At 42.6% G+C, this 21,275-nt stretch overlaps 1 protein-coding gene across 1 annotated transcript in view; it reads left to right on the top strand.

The window, feature by feature from the left end:
- The window catches only part of LOC101959685 (complement C5), an 84,179-nt gene extending 71,634 nt beyond the window's left edge, over positions 1–12,545 (top strand). Inside the window, exons 34-41 of the mRNA XM_005320908.4 lie at positions 2,643–2,745; positions 3,115–3,189; positions 3,296–3,401; positions 4,514–4,597; positions 5,466–5,555; positions 8,379–8,462; positions 11,363–11,501; positions 12,014–12,545. Of these exons, the coding sequence (XP_005320965.2) occupies positions 2,643–2,745; positions 3,115–3,189; positions 3,296–3,401; positions 4,514–4,597; positions 5,466–5,555; positions 8,379–8,462; positions 11,363–11,501; positions 12,014–12,152 (820 nt within the window). The 3' untranslated portion in view covers positions 12,153–12,545. The remainder of the gene's footprint in view (positions 1–2,642; positions 2,746–3,114; positions 3,190–3,295; positions 3,402–4,513; positions 4,598–5,465; positions 5,556–8,378; positions 8,463–11,362; positions 11,502–12,013) is intronic.
- The last annotated feature ends 8,730 nt before the right edge of the window (positions 12,546–21,275 follow it).

Here is a 21,275-nt window from a genome sequence, read left to right as displayed (position 1 = left end):
TAGCCTCTTCAAAAAATGGTGCTGGGAAAACTGGAATCCTATAAGCAACAAAATGAAATTAAACCCCTATTTCTTACCATGCACAAAACTCAAATTGGATCAAGGACCTAGGAATGAAACCAGAGACCCTGCATCTAATAGAAGAAAAAGTCGGCCCTAATCTCCGTCATATTGGATTAGGCCCCGACTTCCTTAGTAAGACATTACTCTTCTTCAGGTTCCTTCATTACCTAGTCTTCTTTCCTTGGCAGTGTAGCTTCCTTCCAGCGTTCCCTGCCTCCTGCCTTGGCCGGTCCTTGCTCTGTTCTCTCTTGAGCATCTTTCTTCATTTCCTAACATCTTTCCATGAAGGTCACCTTTTTCCAGCAGCTCGCTTCCTCCTAACTGCCATTCCTCTTCTTGGGTTGACTGAAGAGGAGACACAATCATGGTTCTCTTTAAACCCACTGCAGTTGTCTCAGGGAGGTGTGAGCAAACTTCTGGGCACAGCCAGAATCTGTGCACAGGACTCTACAGGGAGGCTTCTGGAGTTGGTACCAGGAAGGGCTCTTGACGATGGAGTGGTGCACACCTGTGAGCCACCTCTGCCTGAATGTACTGCAGTGACCTTCAGCAAACCAGCTTACTTCTCTGAACCTTTTCTGTAAAACAAGAATAACTGAACAGTCTTAGCCTAACATTTCTGCCAGTTCTAAATGTCCGAAACCCTGCTACACCCCAAAAGGCTCTTTATAAAAAATTCATTCATTTGTCTTCATTGACAGGAAGCCTAATTTCACATCGTCAATGTACAAAAGGAAGTTAAAATGTCATGTTGAATAGTCTCTCTTTTGGTTTGTACAAATTGGAGACAGAATGTTCAAAAAAGGCCGGTGGAATATGTTTTGGGCTCTGTGATACAGAAGTTAGGTTGGGTCAATTCCAAAAGTAACTGTGTAGTTCTTATTCATGTAAGAAATTCTTTGCTTTCAAATATTCTCTCTCTAGACTAAAAGACAGAGAGAAAGAAAGAAAGAAAATCCCAGCACATGCTCTCTGTGTTCTGAGGGTCTCTTTCGTGCATTTAGCTTTTTACAACCTCTCTGTTATGTTCATAAGAAAAGGAGAGGGGGAAAGAGGATTTCATTTCTCTCACAACAAAATGCCTTGGGGAAGATTGCTGGTTTTGGCAGCAGGCAAAGGGCTTCCTGAAAGGAGCATTTCTGTTCTGTGGTTGAAACGGTCTCTATGGCAACCAGTCATCAAGGCTCCAGCGACCTTTTCATAGACACCCTCCACAGGGGGGTGGAGGGGGGGGCCTTTTCCATCCTGTCCTGGAGTATTTGCATCTGTGAGCCAGAGTTCTCTGCCTCTGCCCATCCAATTAGGGAGAGGGCGCGGGTGTCACAGTACATTCAAAGAAGTCTTAAGTTCTGCTTTAAATGATTAGCTTGGTGGAGAATGGGGTTAAGTTTTTATGAGTCAGAGATTTCCTAATCCTTTATTTTTGGGGTAAATAGTCTACCTAAAACTACTAATAGAGGCGTTTTGTGAGTGCTCCCTTACGTGTGGTTGAGGAAGAGGTGCCCTGACACCTCACCGACTCAGTGTCTCCGGTTTCACTAGCTCATTCCTTTGGGTGAGATCCATTCATTCCCCCTCTTATGAGGCCATCTTCTCAGTTTCTTCCTTTTATCCTGTCTGCCCTTCCCGGCTCCAGCCTCCAGGACACAGCTGCCTCTTGTGTGGAGGCTGGAACCCAGCTCTCTGCAGGGGCCTTGCCTCTGCCCCCACTTTCAGTCCTCTGACTCCCCTTAATGGTAGTGCCGAGCCTCTGCCACTCAGCCAAAGCCTCAGAATCGTAAAGACAAATGTAAAACACAAGTTTATGCTTCTTCACTGATCATTTTACCCATGAGCTTAGAAAGGGGAAATGACTTGTGGAGATCTCTCAGCAGAATTGGGATAAAACCCAGGCTTCCTGTTTCTCCCTCTCGGCATTCTTTCCTTTCTTACCAAAACCAAAAACAACAAACAAAAAAACCAAAAACACCTCCTGCTTCATCTTTGACTTTTTTCCACTAATTTCTCACTAGCATGATTCTCAGAAAGGGACTGTCCTCAAGGAACTCTTCTTTCAAATCTACCTTTTGAGGGAATTTTTAAGAACAGAGTAAAGTAGGGGGAGAAATGAGATAATCAAGTGTGATCTCACAACCGGAGAAAATAGCTGCTGACATTTAAGTGTATTTTCTTCCTAGACACACTTATGGAGTCCCTCTCAATAATACAACTAATTTTCAATTTAAAATGTACTCAATTTAAATGAACTCGAGTGAGAATCAAGAAACCTGTATTTGAATGAACTAGCCATGTAACCTTGGCTGAGTGTCTTTACTCTGTCCTCAGTTTCTCCAGCTAGTTCACCTGGACTGGTGTCTTCTGTGCTTCAGAATAGGCTATACTGAGATTACTGGACAAATCAAGGAAAGAGAATAGATGAGCCAAAGATCTCTTACAACCCTAAAATTCAGAGACTTTAACCCATGTAAGGGACCGGAACAGCTAAATGGAGACCCAAATCGAAATTTAGAGTATAGAGTCCTTTATTAAAGCATCTTATTCATTTACTTATTCCAATTCCTAATCTCTCATTCATTTAGCTACAAGCCCAGCAAGGAGGAATCATCATCCGGGTCCTCCCATGCAGTGATGGACATCTCCTTGCCCACTGGCATCGGTGCAAACCAAGAAGATTTACAAGCTGCAAGTGTTTTTATTTTAAAAGTTGCTGTGAATGTTTGGATTTCTTTTCTGTGTTATTTTTATAGACAAGTTTGTCTTTTCATTCTCATTTGTCCCTTTCATGCAATCACCCCAAATTTTCTTTCCAAAACAATAATCTACCTATGTTTTGATTTACACAAGTGAAGCCAGGGCATATACTAGCACAGTCCAAAGAGTGTGAGTGCTTGTGCTAACATGTTCAGGTTTTTTCCAAGAGGAGAAAACTGCTCTTGAACTTCTTTGAATAGTGAATCACATGCCTTTAGTTAAACATCCCATCATCAAGAGAGTGCAATTAAACATAAAGATAACAAAATGAAATGTAAGCTTTCCTCTTTCCTTCCTTAGCTTGTGGAAGGGGTAGATCAACTATTGACTGATTACCAAATCAAAGATGGACATGTCATTCTACAGCTGAATTCGGTAAGGTCCCCTTTCCACTTCCTATTGCCTTTAAAATGTATAAAGTAAGCTATTATGAATTTCTTCTCTCCCATCATTTCCTTAAATCCTTGAATTTGTCAAGCAGATTCCCTCCAGCGATTTCCTTTGTGTCCGATTCCGGATATTTGAACTTTTCGAAGTTGGGTTTCTGAATCCTGCCACTTTTACAGTGTATGAATATCACAGACCAGGTAATCCGCTTTACTCTAAAATTTCTTCAGAAAACTAATTGAGAGTTCCACCGCGCGGCCAGCACACTGGTTTCATACAAGAGGTTGGTAGCATAGAAGTTAACTAGTGAGATCAAAATAAACACACAGACTCCATTACCTTTTTCTATGACCAGGTCCGAGACGGCCCTCCCTCTAGCTCGAACCACCAGGTGGGGCAGCAAGGCTTGCTTAGGACTAGCAGGAGAGAGAGAGAGAGAGCACGCCAGGGTTGGCCTTTTTGGGGGGAATAGAAATTCAGGGGAAAATTCCATCCAATGAAGGTCGAGGGGGCAGCATTCCAAGGTCAGGGTCAGTGATTTGTCTCAGGGTCAATGGTCAGTCACACCCCCACACGGACAGACTCTCGAACCTGGAGAGGATGGGGATAGCTCCAACACAGTTTGGCCAGAATGCCTCACACCCAATCCAGGAGGTGCCCAATCACGTGCGAGAATGGCTTCCCACAGATAGTTTTCACATAACCAATAGAAACCCACTAGAGACCCATTCGATCGATTTATATATAGCCTCACTTAGAACCCATTTCATAATAGTCCCAACCAGAATATTCCAACTATTGCATACAGGTTTCTTTTTAAAAGACTAAATCCAATCTACTTCATGACATTGAGAAAATCATTTCATGTCTCAGTTCTCACTTTGTTTTTAAAATAACTGGATGATGTTGCCAAACTTAAAATTTTTTGCCTCAAGTTTGTCTGTGGTATTCACTGTTAGTATACCCTTCTATTTCTTTGATCTTCCCAGAAAATTTCTACCCTGCATTCCCATTACAGTTTGCAGATAGCTCTGTGATAGCACTTTTCACATTGCATTGAAATTGTTGGTGTATCTTTCCCACCAACCCCAAAGTGTTTTCATCCTTGCATGCCTAGTATCTAACACAGCCTCAGGCACATGGTGTGTACTCAATAAACTTTTGTTGAATGAAGGATCCCACGTTGAACTACTCAGGCACTTCAGAGATTGTTAAGTGATGGGAGAGCTTACCAGTTCAGAAAGCAGATGACTTGACCTTGGGCAGCTCTGTCTGTTAGCCACTTCTCATAACCACTCTTTTATTGCCACAGATAAACAGTGCACCATGTTTTACAGCACCTCATACACCAAACTCCAAAAAGTTTGTGAAGGACCAATGTGCAAGTGCATAGAAGGTAAAGTTCACTTACTTAGGCTGCATGCTTGTTTAAAGCAACCACGCATAATCCAAAATTAATCTGGGGGAAGCTGTTTGACAAACTACTGTTTCTGAGAAGTGGAAATGTAATCTCAACTGAGAGAAAGCTAATGGATTCCTTGTGCATTGTGAAGCTACTTCTGCATAACACTAGAACAACCCCGTGGAACACTGCCTGGGAGCAGGGAAACCCATGCAGGTGGTTGTTGGATACCCCATGGTAACATGATGGGAAATTTTTACTTTCCCCCAATCTTTTTAACATAGGACCCAAGCCCAAGAAAACGGACTTGGGGCTAAGCCACTAGCTCCTTTCTCCTTATCCCTCCCAGTCAGGGAAGTCTATGGTCTAGTTCGGTTCCATCTTTCATAAATTGAAAACAGCTTTTTTTGATCAAGGGAAAGATCCAGAACTCACGGGTAACCAAGCACAGGCTCCAGGAGGGTCTGGGTTGGTTTGGGTTCTTTCAAAATCCTTGATATCTACATGTTTCCTATGTACTTATTATACCATCTTATGGTTATAAATCAGATTATCATTTTAGATTGTTCAAGGGACTTTTGATTATACTCCAATGGAAAAATTTTCCCCGTTCTTCAAGGGAAGCAAATACATTTCTGTAGAACTGGTTGTGGAGTTAATGCACATCTAAGAATAAGTCTTATGTTCTAGATTTGGCACATGTTGGTTGGTTTTGTTTTTATTTTATGTACTGTTCCACTTAAGGGAAGAGAAGAAAATGGCAGGTTTTTAGGAATCTGGCTTTTGTAAGATTCTATTGGATTGCCTCAGGGCTCACCAGCTTCTTCACAGTGACCTAACGTGTGCCATTTTTCACACCCAGCTGACTGTGGGCAAATGCAGGAAGATTTGGATCTGACGATCTCTGCAGAGACTAGGAAAGCAACGGCATGTAAACCAGAGATTGCATATGGTAAGTTCAACTGTTCAATAGAGTTCCTTTAAACATGAAATTTTATGAATCCATGATCCATTAGAAAGGTCAGAAACCTTAACTAGTGATTATATGGATACCAGATTCCATTTGTCCCTTGAAGGAAAAATGGCATCGATTTTCAACATTAACATGGAAAGTTATTAATTCTCTAGCAAAGAAATATGATTTTCATGATAAATAATGAAAATGACATGCATACCCAGCCAAGACTCTTTACTAGATCCTTTTGAATTACAGGCATTAAAACCAATTCAAAGGGAACTTTTGACACTCCACAGGGATCTGAGATTTCAATTCTGTATTCCTCCAGTTAACAGAACAGAGGCAGTGGCAAGAGTGGCTTGAGAGACTTGGTTCTTTTAAAAATGTCTACAGGGTAAAAGTAAAATTTCTAAATAATTTTTAGTCTTTGTAGAATTGCAATCCATGTTTCAAACTGTATTTCAAATGGAGGATCTCCTTCCAGTTGTCCAGAACCTAGAGCTAAATCAATACCCAAGTACCACTGTAACCTTGTCTCCAGTTCCTGATATAATTAGCTTTGTTTTCTATCCATAGTTTCCCATGCTTATTTCTGGCACTTTTTTTTTTTTTCCTTAAGAAAGAGAGATCAGGGCTAGGGCTGTAGCTCAGTGGTAGAGTGCTTGCCTTGCACATGTGAGGCACTGGGTTTGGCCCTCAGCACTACATAAAAATAAACAATAAGGATATTGTGTCCATCTATAACTCAAAAATCAAGATATTTTTTAAAAAGACAGAGATCATATTGTACACTATGTCTTTTTTTATTGGAAGGGTATCATTTCTAAGTAAAAAAAAAAAATCTACAGTTGATTTGGCACTTTGTAATTACCTACTATTTTTGTGTGTGGTTTCTCACTGGAATTCCAGAAGAGGCCTTTCAGAAACCTAATGTGGTGGCACACACCTGTAATCCTAGCGACTCAGGAGGATCACAAGTTTGAGGCCAGACTGGGCAAGTTAGTCATACCCTGTCTCAAAAATAAAAAGGGCTGGGCATGTAGCTCAGTGGTAGAGCACTTGCCTAGCATATGTGAAACTCTGAAAACCCTAGATTCAGTCCCTAGCATGGGGAAAACACACACACACACACACACACTTTGAGTATTTTACAAGCTTTATCAGTGTTTTACTAATAAAGAAAATGGGCCTTAAGGAGACTAAAACATTTGCTCAAGATCATGCAGGAAGTATGTTGTAGACTAGAATACATCCTGGGCTCCAATATTTTTTCCCATCATAATCTACTGAATTCTCTTAATGGAAGGAAACACCGCTGTCAGAATAAATTTTGAATGCTTTAAGCTATTTCTTTTCTATGAACTCATCTTGATTTTTAAAAAGTCTGACTCAGCCAAGACCCACTGCAGTTTTTTAAATGTATCAAGACAAAGAGAATATTATATTGTTTTAGCAAACAAACAAAAATTTCACTAAATTCTTTCTTCCTTCCATTTTAGAACTATTTTAACTCTGAGATATCAGAAACCAATTTTAACATAGAGAATAAACACAACCTGGATTTAGGGTATTACTTTCAAGAAAAGAGGTTTGAGATTAAAGGATTCATTGAGAAATATTTACATGAACACCTTTAAAGGATGTGTCTCCCCAAGTATAATATAAAACTGGCTTTTTCTGGAAACCATAGACTATTACTGTAATAACACAATGGAAACAAAATAGTCCCCTCTCTCGACCCATTCTCATATGGTAGGTACATTGTCCATGTCCAACACAAAGACATACATCTGAAATCCAGGACATCTTTCATGTTTTTTTTAATTTTTTTGAATTTTTTTGTTGTAGATGGACATAATGACTTTATTTACTTATTTTCTATGTGATGCTGAGAATCGAACCCAGTGCCTCACACGTGCTAGGCAAGCCCTCTACCACTGAGCCATACTCCAACCCCTTTTTTGCACATCTTAAGCCACTGATTTACATAACTTTTTCTTCTGCCACAGTGAGTTCACTCTCTATCCATCATTTATCTTTATCTAGGATAGACTGATAGACTAGAAGGATCTCAGAAATAAAATCTCTTTTTTAGTTCTTTCTCTGCAACTCCATCCCCAACAAATGCACAAATAAGAAAGGAGTCTTCTTTGAAGCCAAGTAGAAGAGATGATTCCCTTCAATCAGGTCATTCCAGAGCCGAGGTCCAGCATGCCATGAGTCAAACACTGAAGCCTGAACCTTCGAAAATAGGATTGGGGTGGCTCATGTCAGATAGTTGCCAATCCCAGCAAGGATGAGTGAGAAAACAGAATCCTGTTAAAATCAAACATCAGAATCAATGAAGATATATGAGGAAGAAAATCAAGGAGACAAGCTGGCAGGTTGTTTCCCCTGGTAGGCCTGACAGAGAGAGAAAGGGCCACTGTTCCAGGTAGAGAGGGAAAGGGCTCTTTAATTCAAAGTGCCCATGGTGTGACGCCACTAATCTTAAAGGATTAACATCTGAACTTTACATCTAACATGAGTTTATCTTGTTGGTGGGTTTTATGTGCTTCTGTTATTTGATTTGGTACGTCTCTTACCCTAATCAGCCTATTCTGTAACCATGGCCAGAGCTAATGATTCTCATAGGCTTAGGAAGGGGCTTAGGAAGGCTCCTTGGGAGAAGTAAGACCTACCTCAGGTTTCCCATAATAGCTGCCATGCTGCGTTTCTCATTTGTTTGGCGAATTCTGGCTTTTATTGAACATAGTATCAGTGGTATTCAGCCTGAATTATTTGTTTTTGTCTTGTCTTGCTTTGCTCTCTGGCCAGCTTACAAAGTTAGCATCACATCCGTCACGGAAGACAATGTTTTTGTCAGGTACTCAGCAACTCTCCTAGATGTCTACAAAGCAGGTGAGCCTTCATGCATTTCTTTTATTCATTCAACAAACATTTAGCACTTACTGTTTGCCAGGCATTATGTTAGACCCAGAGTTGTATCAACTTGAATAAAATAGACTTCTGCCTTCATAGAGTTTTATATTATACTTGGGGAGACACATCCTTTAAAGGTGTTCATGTGAATATTTCTCAATGAATCCTTTAATCTCAAACCTTAGCAAAACAGTTTGAGGTTAACAAAAACCATAAGCCAATCTCAATGTGCAATTTTTTGTTTTGAGTCACTTAAAACACTTTTTTAACTGAAGTAGTTCATTTATTTAACATGATGAAAATTTAGCTTATTGCCTATTCATATCTACCAAACAGCTATTTTCTCATTTCAGTAGGTGTAAGTTCTGTAATAAATAGATCCTATTCTGCAATCTGTACACGGGGGAATAATAAGAATTCATACCCCATTTGAAACAAACGTATGATGTATGATGTCAAGATCAATGTAATGTTTTGAGCAACCAGTAAATTTCTGATGCTTAAAAAAAACATAAATAGATCCTAAACATAAATTATAATAATATATTTATGTCAATTTTTCTCTTAATTCCTATCAAGTATTTTAAGTCTAAAAGTGTTCTAAAAATTCTAATAATATTTTCCTCATTTTAATTTGTTTTATCAACACTAACAACATTTTTCCTAGTTTTAAGCGTTTCACTTTATAAAAGTTGTTTGTGATGCTGTTTCGGTTTTTCCTCATGGGTGGTCACAGGTTTTCTCTATTTGAATGGATTACCTTTCTCATGAAATAGGTATTTAGCACTCTGATCATTCCACCACTCCTCCATTTTTTGAGCACTGTTTACATTCAACACCCACATCACAAACAATAAGCCACCCCTTTTTTACTGAATAATAAATGCGTTTCATTCCCAAAATAAAAATTATTTGTTTCACTGTGTACCAATTTTTTTGCATTGTATCAAGATTGTCTTGAGCTTTACCCAGTATCAAATGATTTCCAAACAGTAGTCCTTTGTGAGTGTCATTTCATTATTCTATAGATGCGGGGGATTAACTTTTATGATACCTAAAAGGGAATGTTAAGCCATCCCCATTCTGGATGTTCCTTTTTAATAGTTATAAATTTTGAATTTACATAAACATTAAAATAATACACACTACTTGCTTAAGAATTGTTGCCTACTAACAAGAAACCACTCAGAACCAAGGATAAATGATGTAGTTGGTGGATAATGATAAACTGATTTTTCTCCTAAAGCATATGGGTACATAAGTAGGTGAGGAAATAAACAGAAAAAAATATTGATTCTCTCTTCTAAATATACTTGAAATTTTCCACTAATAAAAGTTTTTAAAAATAATAAGGCCCAAGACTGGAGATATAGCTCAGTTGATAGAGTGCTTGCCTCATATGCACAAGGCCCTGGGTTCAATCCCCAGCACCATGCACACAAAATAATAACAATAACAATAATAATAATGATGATGATGATGATACCCATGTATCCACACTGCATAGTAATACAGTGGTTGACTTGGCAGATTGCGTGGGCATGTGTTTCAGATGTTGCTGTAACAGGACACTGTGGCACTGGGATAGCCTAAGAAAATGAGCCTGAACAATTTACGTTATTAATTAAAGTTTTTCCGTGGACACATTTATTAAATATGGTTTTCAGACAGGTTCAAAATTTTTTCAGGATTTAACAATTAAAATGACTCCACCAGAGGGTGTGTATGTGTGTGTGTGTGTGTGTGTGTGAGAGAGAGAGAGAGAGAGAGAGAGAGAGAGAGATTGTTGCTTGTTTGGTATTGGGAGTTGAACCCAGAATTGCTTTGCCACTGAATTGCATTCCCAGCCCTTTTCAATTTTCATTTTGAGACAGGGGCTCACTAGACTACTGAGTCTGGCCTGGAACTTGTGACTTGTGATCCCCCTGCCTCAGCCTCACAAATTGCTGGAATTACAGGTGTGCAGCACTGTGCTCTGCCAGAGTTTAAAAAGTTAAATATTAGTCCTAAATATATAAATATCAGTCCTAAATATATAGCAGTGAATCAGACACAGTCCTTGCCTTAAGAAGTTTCTAGTCTAGATGAGGAGACAAACATGTGGTGTGAAACACTGACGGAAATTCACGAGAAAAGGAGTGAGGGAGGGCTGGGGGTGGAGCTCAGTGGTGGAGCTCTCCTCCAGCAGCCTCCAGCCTCCCCATTACTCATACAAAAGAGAGTAGACAAGGAAGTTTTAATGGATACTGTGAAGATTGAAAGTGGGTCTAAAGATGGGTAGAATTCAACAGACCAACGTGGGGAGGAGCGCATTCCGGGAAGAAGAACCAGCTTCTAGGCGACTCTGAATCCTTTGGGAATCCCAGTTCTTCTCCTTAAAGTTTTCCAAGTCTTTCATGTCTTATTCTTTTCAACAAAGTTGACCCTTGCCAGCTACCAAATGCTTTTCTCTTTTGCTATATGACCCATGGGAATTAATATTGTTCAACTATTAGAGCAATAATTCTCAGTCTATAAGAGCAGTAATAACAAACACATGATTCTTCCTGTGTTCTAAGCACTGGTCACACATTGACCCATTGAGTCTCACAACGTTCCACGAGGTAGGTTTTATCATGATGCCTATTTTTCAGGTGGAAAGGACTGAGTGCTTAATACAGAGCATAGAATATTTGCCCAGAGTCGCACAGCCAAGAAATGGCACAGCTAGAGCTTGAGTGAGACAGCCTGGCTCCAGAGTCTGAAGTCTTAACCATGTGACTAGTGCTGCTCTCCAGTGGCCATTAACCTCTCAGAAGCCAGAAGGAACTGGATGCTTGAGAGGGTTGATAACTGTGGCATGAGAACAAGAATGTGATAAGCTTCCTTGTGTCTCTCAGGAGAAGCCGTCGCTGAGAAAGGGTCTGAAATCACCTTCATCAAAAAGACCACCTGTGCTAATGCAGACCTGGTAAAAGGAAGACAGTATTTAATTATGGGTAAAGAAGCCCTGCAGATAAAATACAATTTCAGCTTCAAGTAAGTCACCAGTAGTTTGAGGCCTCTGATCTTCCCTCCAAAACTGAATGTAGTTCATACTTATTTGCACAATACGCTTTCTTATGCACCCTGCTCTTTACCAAGAAACCATTGCAAACATAAATGAGCTAACACGTGCTGACAACAAAGAAGTGCTGGCAATGACCTGGCAGCTAGGTGACAGGCCCTCTGGATGACGGAACCAGCATGATGAATCAGTTCAGGAGCACCACACCAGCTCCCTTAATCTGTCCTCAGAAAGTGTTTAAATATGTACCTTAAAATCTGTTTACGAAATATGGACCGTGACGTAGATGCCATTACCACCTTTAGCCAAACAGCTCACCATCTTTTAAGGGTCTATGCACTCCCCAGGCTGGTTCCAAAGAGTGTGACTGACAGCTGGGGCCCTGGGGACCTGCCCATAGTCTCTTCCCAGGGAGATCTAATACAGCTTCTTCGCTCTGTGTGTGGCCGTCATCACAAACTCTGCTTCCATTTCTTCTTGGTAGGTACATCTACCCATTAGACTCCTCAACCTGGATTGAATATTGGCCTACAGACACGTCATGTCCATCATGCCAAGCATTTATAGCTAACCTAGATGAGTTTGCTGAAGACATCTTTTTAAATGGCTGTGAAAACGCCTGAAGAGGTCCAACTGCGTGGAATTTTGGTGTATGGACTCCTGTTGCTAAAATTACACCTTTTTTTTTTAAACCTTCACAGCTGGTCTTATTTGGAAAGCCCACTTTCCTTTAGAATTAGTGGTGCTGGCTTTTATTAGAGTACACGTTGAAGAGCTGGAGGTTTCTGAAATAACATGACCTTGGCGGGGGGTAGGAAGAGAGATCCTCCCAAGTTATTGGACACCAGAAGCAATAAACTGGCACACCTCCTAAAACCTACCACTCAGGAATGTTTGCTGGGGCCAAAAGAATAGCCCCATTGAAGTGGAGTATCTTATGAAAACATGGCCTTTGCTTGAAAGAAAATAGCAAGGAGCACGAAACTGATCATTAAAACTTGACTTTCCTTTCAAAATGTACTAAAATGCATGTTATTTTATACTAGAAGCAGCTTCAGCTACTCATAGGCAAATTGAGAGAGGGTAAGAAAGGTGGCAGCAGAGAACCCTGGAGACCCGATCCCACCCCCTCCACACACTGAGAAGGTAAGAGAGAGCTCAGCTTTGCCCCCTCCCCTCCGCTGCCCTCTCCATACCCTGACAGGAGATCCCTCTACTCTCCTCCCTTCCTTTCCCTCCCAGCCCCTATTAATTTCCCCAGGAACTTGCTCTTGCCAATAATTGCTCTACCAGAAGGCAAGCCCTGGTACGGTAACCTGGTGAAAAGAAACGTAAGAATCAGGAGACCCTTTGTTCTAGCCCTAACACGTCTCTCTCTCTCAGCCTCCATGTGAACTTTACAAAAGAGGATTCATAACGGGAGGTTAATTTTTAAGTGACATTTTGTTGCACTTGAGATCTGATAAGGATTCTCCCATATGTTCCCATCTCCTGTCTCAAGAATGTCAGAAGGTACAGGAGTCATTATTGTCCGCACTTGACAGCAGCGGAAATTGAGGCTGAGAAACACAAAGCCAGTTGCCTAGCCTCACGAGAGGTAGAATCAGAGCTGAAGCCTCCAGTGCTTTCTCAGTTAAATGCACTCCTGTTCCAAATCACTACATGTCACATCACTTGTTAGGTTTAATTTTCTAAGACTAAGGCAGATGGAATTGGAGTTTCTTAGGCATGGGTTAACCAGCCCCACGGAACGATCTCAAGGAAATGCACAAGCTCTGGATATAATGGTAAAACGGGGACAAAAGTGCATCCTCTTTAGAAGAACCTGCATTTTACCAGTTAGGTGAAGCTACCTGAGGCTTTGCAATGGGCCTCACACATGACACTAAGAGTTTCCACTTCCGGAAACTCAGGATTTTTTTTTTTAACACATCAAAGCCACATCATAGGCACTCCCTCGGCAAAAATGACCAACATGCGTGTTGTGGCGCACATCTAAAGTTCCAGCAACTTGAGAGGCTGAGGCAGGAGGATGGCAAGTTCAAGACCAGTCTGAGAATGTTAGCATGACTCTCAACAACTTAGCAAGAGCCGGTCTCAAAATTAAAAAAAAAAAAAAAAAAATAGAGAGCTGTGAATGTAACTCAGTGGTAAAGTTCCCTGGATTCAATCCCCAATACCAAAAACAACAACAAAAAATGTCCAAGATGCCCAAACTCTGAAAACCGAGGGGTTGTCTCCAGAGCAGACCTGGCAGTCTCTCCTGTCACCATCCAGCTGAATGCAGCGAGGTGGAAACTGGAGCTACTCCTAAGGCTGAGAGTCCCTGAGCTCCTGGGCTGCCTTGTCCCTGAGCACAGTGGCAAATAGGTGAGACCCGAGTGGCCTAATTAACCCACAGTGCAGCTGAGTTGTCAGTCCCAAAGCGGGTGATTGCTTAATCACGAAGGTTGTTTGTGTAGTGACGTCTTCCTGAGCACACTGTAAGCTCTGGGTAAGGCCTGAATCTGTTCTATTCACGGTTCTCTCCTGCACATTACAGGGACCCAGCAAGTGCTGGTGGATTCCCCCTCTGAGAGTGAAGAAGCAGAAGACCCAAGACTTGGCTTTTCCCCTACTTAGCAGTGATTTGGGGAAAGCCCCTTAATATCTTTGACAGCCTGTAAAATAAGGAAGTCGAGCACTCTTGACATCTCTTTTATGTATAGCTCTAGGAAGATCTTTCATTATCCTCTGATGCAAAACAGAAAACAAAACCAAATGGAATATTAGTCAGCTTTTTACAAACTGGGTCCATTGCTTTGGGCCAGAGACAAGGAAGAAGAACACCAGGGTGGAAGGGCACAGCAGAGGGAAGCTGCTCTGCTCATGAGAAAGAAAAAGAAGCCAGGGTCAATCGATACCTTTCGAGCGGTGCGTGGGGCGCATGCCTCCAGCAGCTCAGGAGGCTTAGGCAGGAAGATCACAAGATCACCAGCCTCAGCAACTTAATGAGGCCCTAAGCAGCTAAGCAAGATCCTGTCTCAAAATAAAAAAAGAGCAGGGGATGTGGTTCAGTGGTTTTAAGCATCCCTGGGTTCAATCCCTGGTACAAAAAATAAATAAATAAATACCTCTCCAGGGCATGCTCCTAGTGTCCTACTTCCTCCCATCATGCTCTACCACCTAGAGTTTCTACCACCTCCTGTAGTCCACTCAGCTATCAATGAACTAATCCACTGATGAGGTCAGAGCCCTCCTGCTCCCTCACTACCCAAAAGCTCACCTCTGAACTTTGCTGCATTGGGAAACATGCCTTCAACACACGAGCCCAACCATACTAGGAGGTCGGCATCCACATGTTGGGTTAAGCATTCTGTCTGTAAGTGTGAAGGGAGCTCAGAGAAGGAGGCTGGAGGAGCTTCCCGAGGCTGCCTAGAGAAGGACAGTGGGATTTGAGGAGGTGGGAGAAGCTGGAGGCCTTTCTGATGGAAGGGAAAAGAATAGGCAGGTCACCACAAGAGCTAAGCAAGATGCCCTCAGTTAATTCAAATGAGCATTTTTTCATTTAATAGCTATATGTTTATTTTAATGTATTAGGAGAAATGGAACTAGTACATCAGAGCCATGATATGAAATATTCTGATAAAATTAATTTAGTTGTCAAGAAATAAGTCTCTATTAAGGAAAAGGATAAAGTAAATAAAAATACAGATTATGCTTGGAGCAATAATCCAGAGACTGGCATGCAAATGGTTGAAAGCCTAGGAAACTCTCTACTAAGGAAATGCATAGAATTGACTATGACCCAAGTTCGAGGGCTCAGTGAGAAACTCTGGACCAAAGCAATGGTCAGTCTTTAATCTATTCAGCAGCATGCGACAAATATTTACAGAAAGGTAACTGTAGGCCAAGTCCATTTTAGGTGGTTGGTGCCAAGATCCCTAACCTTGTGCGACTCCAGGGGAGGGGGGGCATGCAAGAAATAATAAGGACAACAATTGGGAAACTGACCTTGAATGTTAGAAGATAAGAAATGTAAGAAAATAGAGTAGACTAAGGGGACTGAGAGGGGAGAGAGGCTGCATTTTACATGGGGTGGGTCAGGCCAGGGTGGGCTTCAGTGGGGAAATGTGAACCAAGATGTGAAGGATATAAAAGTGAGCCAATGGGTACTAGTGCAAGAGTATTGTGGGTAGCTACAGCAGGAGCCTACAGCAGGAGCACGGGTGCCACAGCACAAGCAGGGAGGCTGGGGTAACAGTCCAGATTATGCAGGCCAGTGGAAGGGGCTTCGGCCCCTGCAAGGTTTTGAATGGAGGAGTGTCACAATCTATCTAACCATGTTAAAGGACTACTCTGACTGCCACATTGAAATAACGCAAGGGTGGAGGTAGAGACGAGTTAGAGGCCAGACCCGAGGGTTCACACTTCAGCCCAGAGAGGTACTGTGGGCGTATTGGAACACAGATGAATTCTGGATATATTATCAACGTAGATTCAGTTGGATTCTCTGATAGACTGGAAGTAAGTTTGAAAGAGAGGAGTCTGAATGACACCAAGATTTTGACCTGAGAAAAGGAAGAATGGAGTTGCCATTGACAATGGTGGGGAAGGCTGCCAATGGAGCCGCTGCAGGGAGGCAGGAGGCAGGAGGCGGGGTCTGTTTTGGGTGTGTCGAGTTGTAGAATAGACTATGGATCATTCAAGTGAAGGAGGCAATGAGACTACTGGTCGGGCAGTTCTGGAGTTCAAGAGAAAGATCTGAGCTGATATCAATCTGAGTTCTTATCTAAAGCCATTAGACTGGATAAGATCAAGGAGAATGTGGATATAGATAGAAGAGGGGGGAAGAAGAACAAGCCTAGACCTTTGAAGCATCCCAATATTAATTTGATGGAGAAAAAGAGATGGAGGATCCACAGAGTTAAGGGGAAAAAAAAATCCAGGAGAGCAGGGTGCCCTACAAGCCAAGTGAAAGAAAAAAAAGAGTTTGGGGAGGACGAAAGAAGAGTGCTGGACTGAACCAATGCTGCTGAAAGGAGAAAGGGGTGAGGGCTTGGCACTGGGTTTACCATCAGTGACTTTGAGAAATGCCACTCTGGTGAAGTAGTGGAGACAGAAGCCTAATTACAATGGATGAAGAGCAAATGGGCCAGGCCCAGTGGCTCTCACCTGTGATCCCAGAGACTCTGGAGGCTGCGGCAGGAGGATCACAAAGTCGAGGCTAGCCTGGGCAATTTACCAAGACCCTCTCTCAAAATAAAAAGTAAAAATGGGTGAGGATGTAGCTCAGTGGTGAAGCACACTTGGGTTCAGTCCCCAATATGGGGCAGGGTGGGGGCAGGGGAGTGGATGGGAGGAGAGGATTTGGGGACAGGGAGGATAAATTCTTTAAAGAAGTTGTGCCACAAAAGGGAGCAAAAGAAATGGGTTGGGAGAGTAGAATGAAGAAAAAGTTAAGATAGGAGAAATAACACATTTGTGCATGAAGGGAGTGATCCAATACACAGGAAACTGTTGACCTAGCAGGAGAAATAAAGATGATTGATAGAGGAATGTCCTGGAAGAGGCTGGAGGCAGGGGATCTAGAGTACAAGTGGAGGCTTAACCAAGTGCATCGCCAGCTCACCTATGCCAGGGGTCAGCCAGCTTCTTCTGTAATGGGCCATGCATTAAAATATCTGTGAACATTTTAGGTTTTTCAGGTCACAAGGTCTCTGCTGCAACCACTCAACTCTCATTGCAGCACAAATGCTGCCATAGATAATGCATAAGGGAATAAGCATGGCCAGGGGGCGGGCAGGCTGGATTTAGCCCTGGGCAGCAGTGTACCCATCCCTGATCCACGAGAGTAGGCAGAGAGCGAGAATACATGGGCAGACACTGGAAGGTGGGTGGATGTGCCAGAGAACCTGTGCAAGTCCCTGTCTCAGAGAACTAGACAGGAAGATGGCCACCTGAGATAGGGAAGGGAGGAACAATTGTCAAGAAGACAGGAAGACCGAATGGACTAAGGACTTGCCATATAACTGCCTCTCTGACTCCAGGGTCCACTTGGGGTTTCTAGTCATGAATTTCAAATGAGACTGGTCAGCATGGATTGTAGGATTTTTCTCTAGTCCCATTCAGATACTGAAAAGCTATAGACATGCCGATTCCCTGTGGTCAAGGCAACTGGGAACACCTGCCACTAGACAAGGTCAAGTTTATTGAGTGGAACAAGGGAGAGCGTATGCCATGAGACTCAGGAGGCTTCTCAATAAGAGGCTGTTGGAACAGACTCCTTATAGGATTTGGGCTGGTGGTGGATCATTTCAGGGAAGCTTCAAGGAAATGGAGCTCTTGTTCTGGACTGAACAGTCGAGAAACGGGGGCGATATCATAATGGGTCATCTAGATTCTTTTCTAGCAGGTAGGGAGGGAAGCAGCATTCCCATTGGCCAGGAAAGGGGAATGTGTGGTCATTTTTGTGGCTTGGATGATGTTCTTATTTTTATTCTCTGCTCAAACATGATTATGGAGTATTCTTTTTATGGTCTTGATTCATTTTGTCCGACGGCTGGTGTTCTGTGACATCAGATACAGAGAACACCACAGCCCAGCTCTGAACACCAGGCCAACTCCTAGAGACACCAAGGCCTACCCCCAGTGTCAAAGGCTGTTCTTCTCTTTCACAGATGCTTTTCCCCAGAAAATGCACATTCACAAACAAAGCACACCTAGGCATACCATTCCAGAGGCCCCCCCCAAAAGTTGTGCAGGGACTTCATGACTGAAAACCCGGATCCCAACAGCCACGAGTTTAGCAGCCAAATTTAAAGGTTCTCAAGAGACATGAAACAACTCTGGATTATGTTTCTGCAGGTTTTTCTCTACTCCTGAAAAGGATTGATTCTGTATGTTCAACGCATGAGAGAAGTGTGTTGCCAGGGACATGATCTCTGACTTTGGGAGATTACAGTAGTCCACATTTAGAGACATTCTCTAAATCAGAAAGAGAGGGAGGGCAGGGCGGGTGGGGGAAGGAAGGAGAAAAAAAGTAGGAAGGAGGGAAAAGAAGGAGGGAGAGAAGAGGGATTTGGTTTTAAGACCAGACGAGAACTCCATTTATAAGAACCTTCTGGATTCATCTCAGCTGGCAGGGTTGCCACCTTCACAGACATTTTGGCAGAAAGGGACCTGTTCTTGGAACACAATGTTCACTCCTTCACTGTTTCCATGATTGGGATCAGATAGGTGTATGTTACACCCTCCATTGTGAACTATATAATAAAAATCCTAAAGTGTCCAAACCAGAAGGGACCCCAAGTTCAACTCCTCCCATCCCTTCATGTTCACCTGGGATAACTGAGGCCCAGAGGAGCCACCTGCCTGTGGTTATGGTGCTCAGTGAAGGGCTGGGATACTAGCCTGAGGCCTGTGACTCTCAGCCCCGTGTTCTTTCCACCACACAGAGTAGCACAAGTTACAAGGAAAGAAGTTTGGGCTCCCTGTGAAGAAGAGTTTTCTTATACTCAGAACCATTCAAAAAGTGGTTCCAAAAATGGAACCAAAAAAAAAAATGATTCCAAAAAAACAAGTTTTTCCCCAGCTCTGGGGAAATCCAAGCAGAGTCCAGGCACCACCTTCCAGAAATATGGCAGGCACCATTCAGGGTGAGGGGCTGGCCCTGATAACAGTCCAACCTCTGTTCATCTGTGAGAGACCACTGATATTCAGGAAAACAAAACATTTCTTTAAGCCTCAGTTTTCTCATATGAGAAACGGAAGTACTGATAATTCCCAGGTTGGAGGGTTTCTGTGAGACTGAGATGAGATAATTCAGATAATGCATGTAAAGTCATTAGCACATGTAAAGTCATTAGTACTTGGCACAATAAAAGTCACTTCTGGCTGCCCGACAACATGTCCATAGGTAATAAAGGCCATGAAAGTTTTTCCTTGTGAACCTTCCACTTAGAATCATAAAATATTGATGTCTGAGGCCTCCCTGGAGGTCATCTAACCAACCCGCCCGTGTTCCGCACGGAGGAGCACGGACTCTCTGAGGGCTCCACAGCCCAGCTGGGCCTAGAACCGCAGCACCAAGCTCCTCTGCCCTCTGTTGGCAGCCTGGTGTGTCCTCCTGCCAGCCGGGCCTCAGGGGAGGGCGAGGGGGCCAGGGCAGCACTTCTAACGGGCAACAGGAGAGAAATCCAAACTGTCTGATGAGAAAAAAAATCAGAGTTTCTTGGTTGGAGTTTGGGCTGTGTGTACGTGTTGGGTGTGCAGGTGGAAGGGGGACTGAAACCCGATGAGACAAGGGAAATTGAAGTTAAGGAATAGATTGTTTGGCTTAATTTTTTTTTTTTCTAAATAAAGAATCGGTAGGAAATTAGAGCCAGGACTGGACTGTAATTCTCTGAGAGTAGAGGAAGAGAAAGAGAAAGATAATATGGCCCGAGAAGGAGGAGAAGGACAGATGGATTCCTGGGTCTGTCGGGGCCTTGGGCACGGGGGTCATCTTTCATACCTCCTCCCCGGCTCCTTTCACCTCTGAAGGCAGAGGGCAAATGGAGGTAGAAATTTAAATGGCCCATCGGTGGCCTACACATCGTGTGTGTGTGTGTGTGTGTGTGTGTGTGTGTGTGTGTGTGAGAGAGAGAGAGAGAGAAAGAGAGACTGTGTGATAGAGACAGACATGATGACAGAAAGGAGCTGTTTCTATGAGTAATGAGACAATGAAGAATTAAGATCCTGACCAGGAAACAGAAGGGCCACATTCCCTTCTAGAAGCAGAACTACTGCTCTGTACTACCTGCTTACCAGGGTGGAGCTGCCCTGGCTTGTGACCCTGAGAAGGTTCCTGAACCTCATCCAGCCTCCATGTATCACCTGTAAAGTGGAAGTGATGTTATCAGCCGTGAAGGTTGTAAGTATTAGAGAAACGCTAGGTGCCAACCCAGGAGACGCCACCTGTGGTGGCAGTGGCAGCTGGTAGCTGTGAGCCTCTGCCTCTCTGAGTTCTCTTAATCTCAGTCTCTTGCTGTTTTTTCATATATTTTGTAATTTGTTCTATTACTTATACATGACAGTAGAATGCATGTTGACACATCATACATAAATGGAGTATAACTTCTCATTCGTCTGGTTGAACATGATCAGGCTCTTTTAAAAAGAAGGCTAAGAATTTTCTTCTTGTGCAATTGGTAGAATTGTTGCAAGGAGGAAATAAAATGAAAGATGTGAAGAACTTTTAAACTGTGGAATTTTAAATAGAAATGGACATAGCACCAATAATCACAAGCATTTTTGTGCCACAAAACCACAGGCAGAGATTGCCTGGTGATTTTAAAAGATGGGGAAAGGCTACTATCTTGGAAAATAGATGTCCCCCAGTGCCTTCAATCTCCCCATTAGCACGTCTTCCTTTGAGGCTTGGAGGCTGCCATTCTCCTGGAGACTTGCCATTCTCCTGGAGCAAGCAGATCCTCAGGCCCCACCCCAGGGAGCTCTAGAAATCTATATTTTAACAAGCTTTCCAAGAAAATTACAGGTACATCAGAGTCTAAGAAGTGTTGTTGAAAATCTTGTGAAAATGCAGGTTCTGGTTCTCTGGGCCTGGAGTAGGCTGGAGCCTCCACATCTACCTGATGCCCAGAGAGAACTGGTGTTTGAACCTTGAACAACAAGGTTCTAGATTGTTCTATAAAGACAGAGTTTTCTATATGAAGAAAAATAACCCTTTAACAATCAATACCTTAGTTAAGAGTAATTCTGCACAG

This window comes from Ictidomys tridecemlineatus, chromosome 4, assembly GCF_052094955.1.
Source record: "Ictidomys tridecemlineatus isolate mIctTri1 chromosome 4, mIctTri1.hap1, whole genome shotgun sequence".
Lineage (NCBI taxonomy): Eukaryota > Metazoa > Chordata > Mammalia > Rodentia > Sciuridae > Ictidomys > Ictidomys tridecemlineatus.
This window is presented reverse-complemented; position numbering and strand designations above follow the sequence as displayed.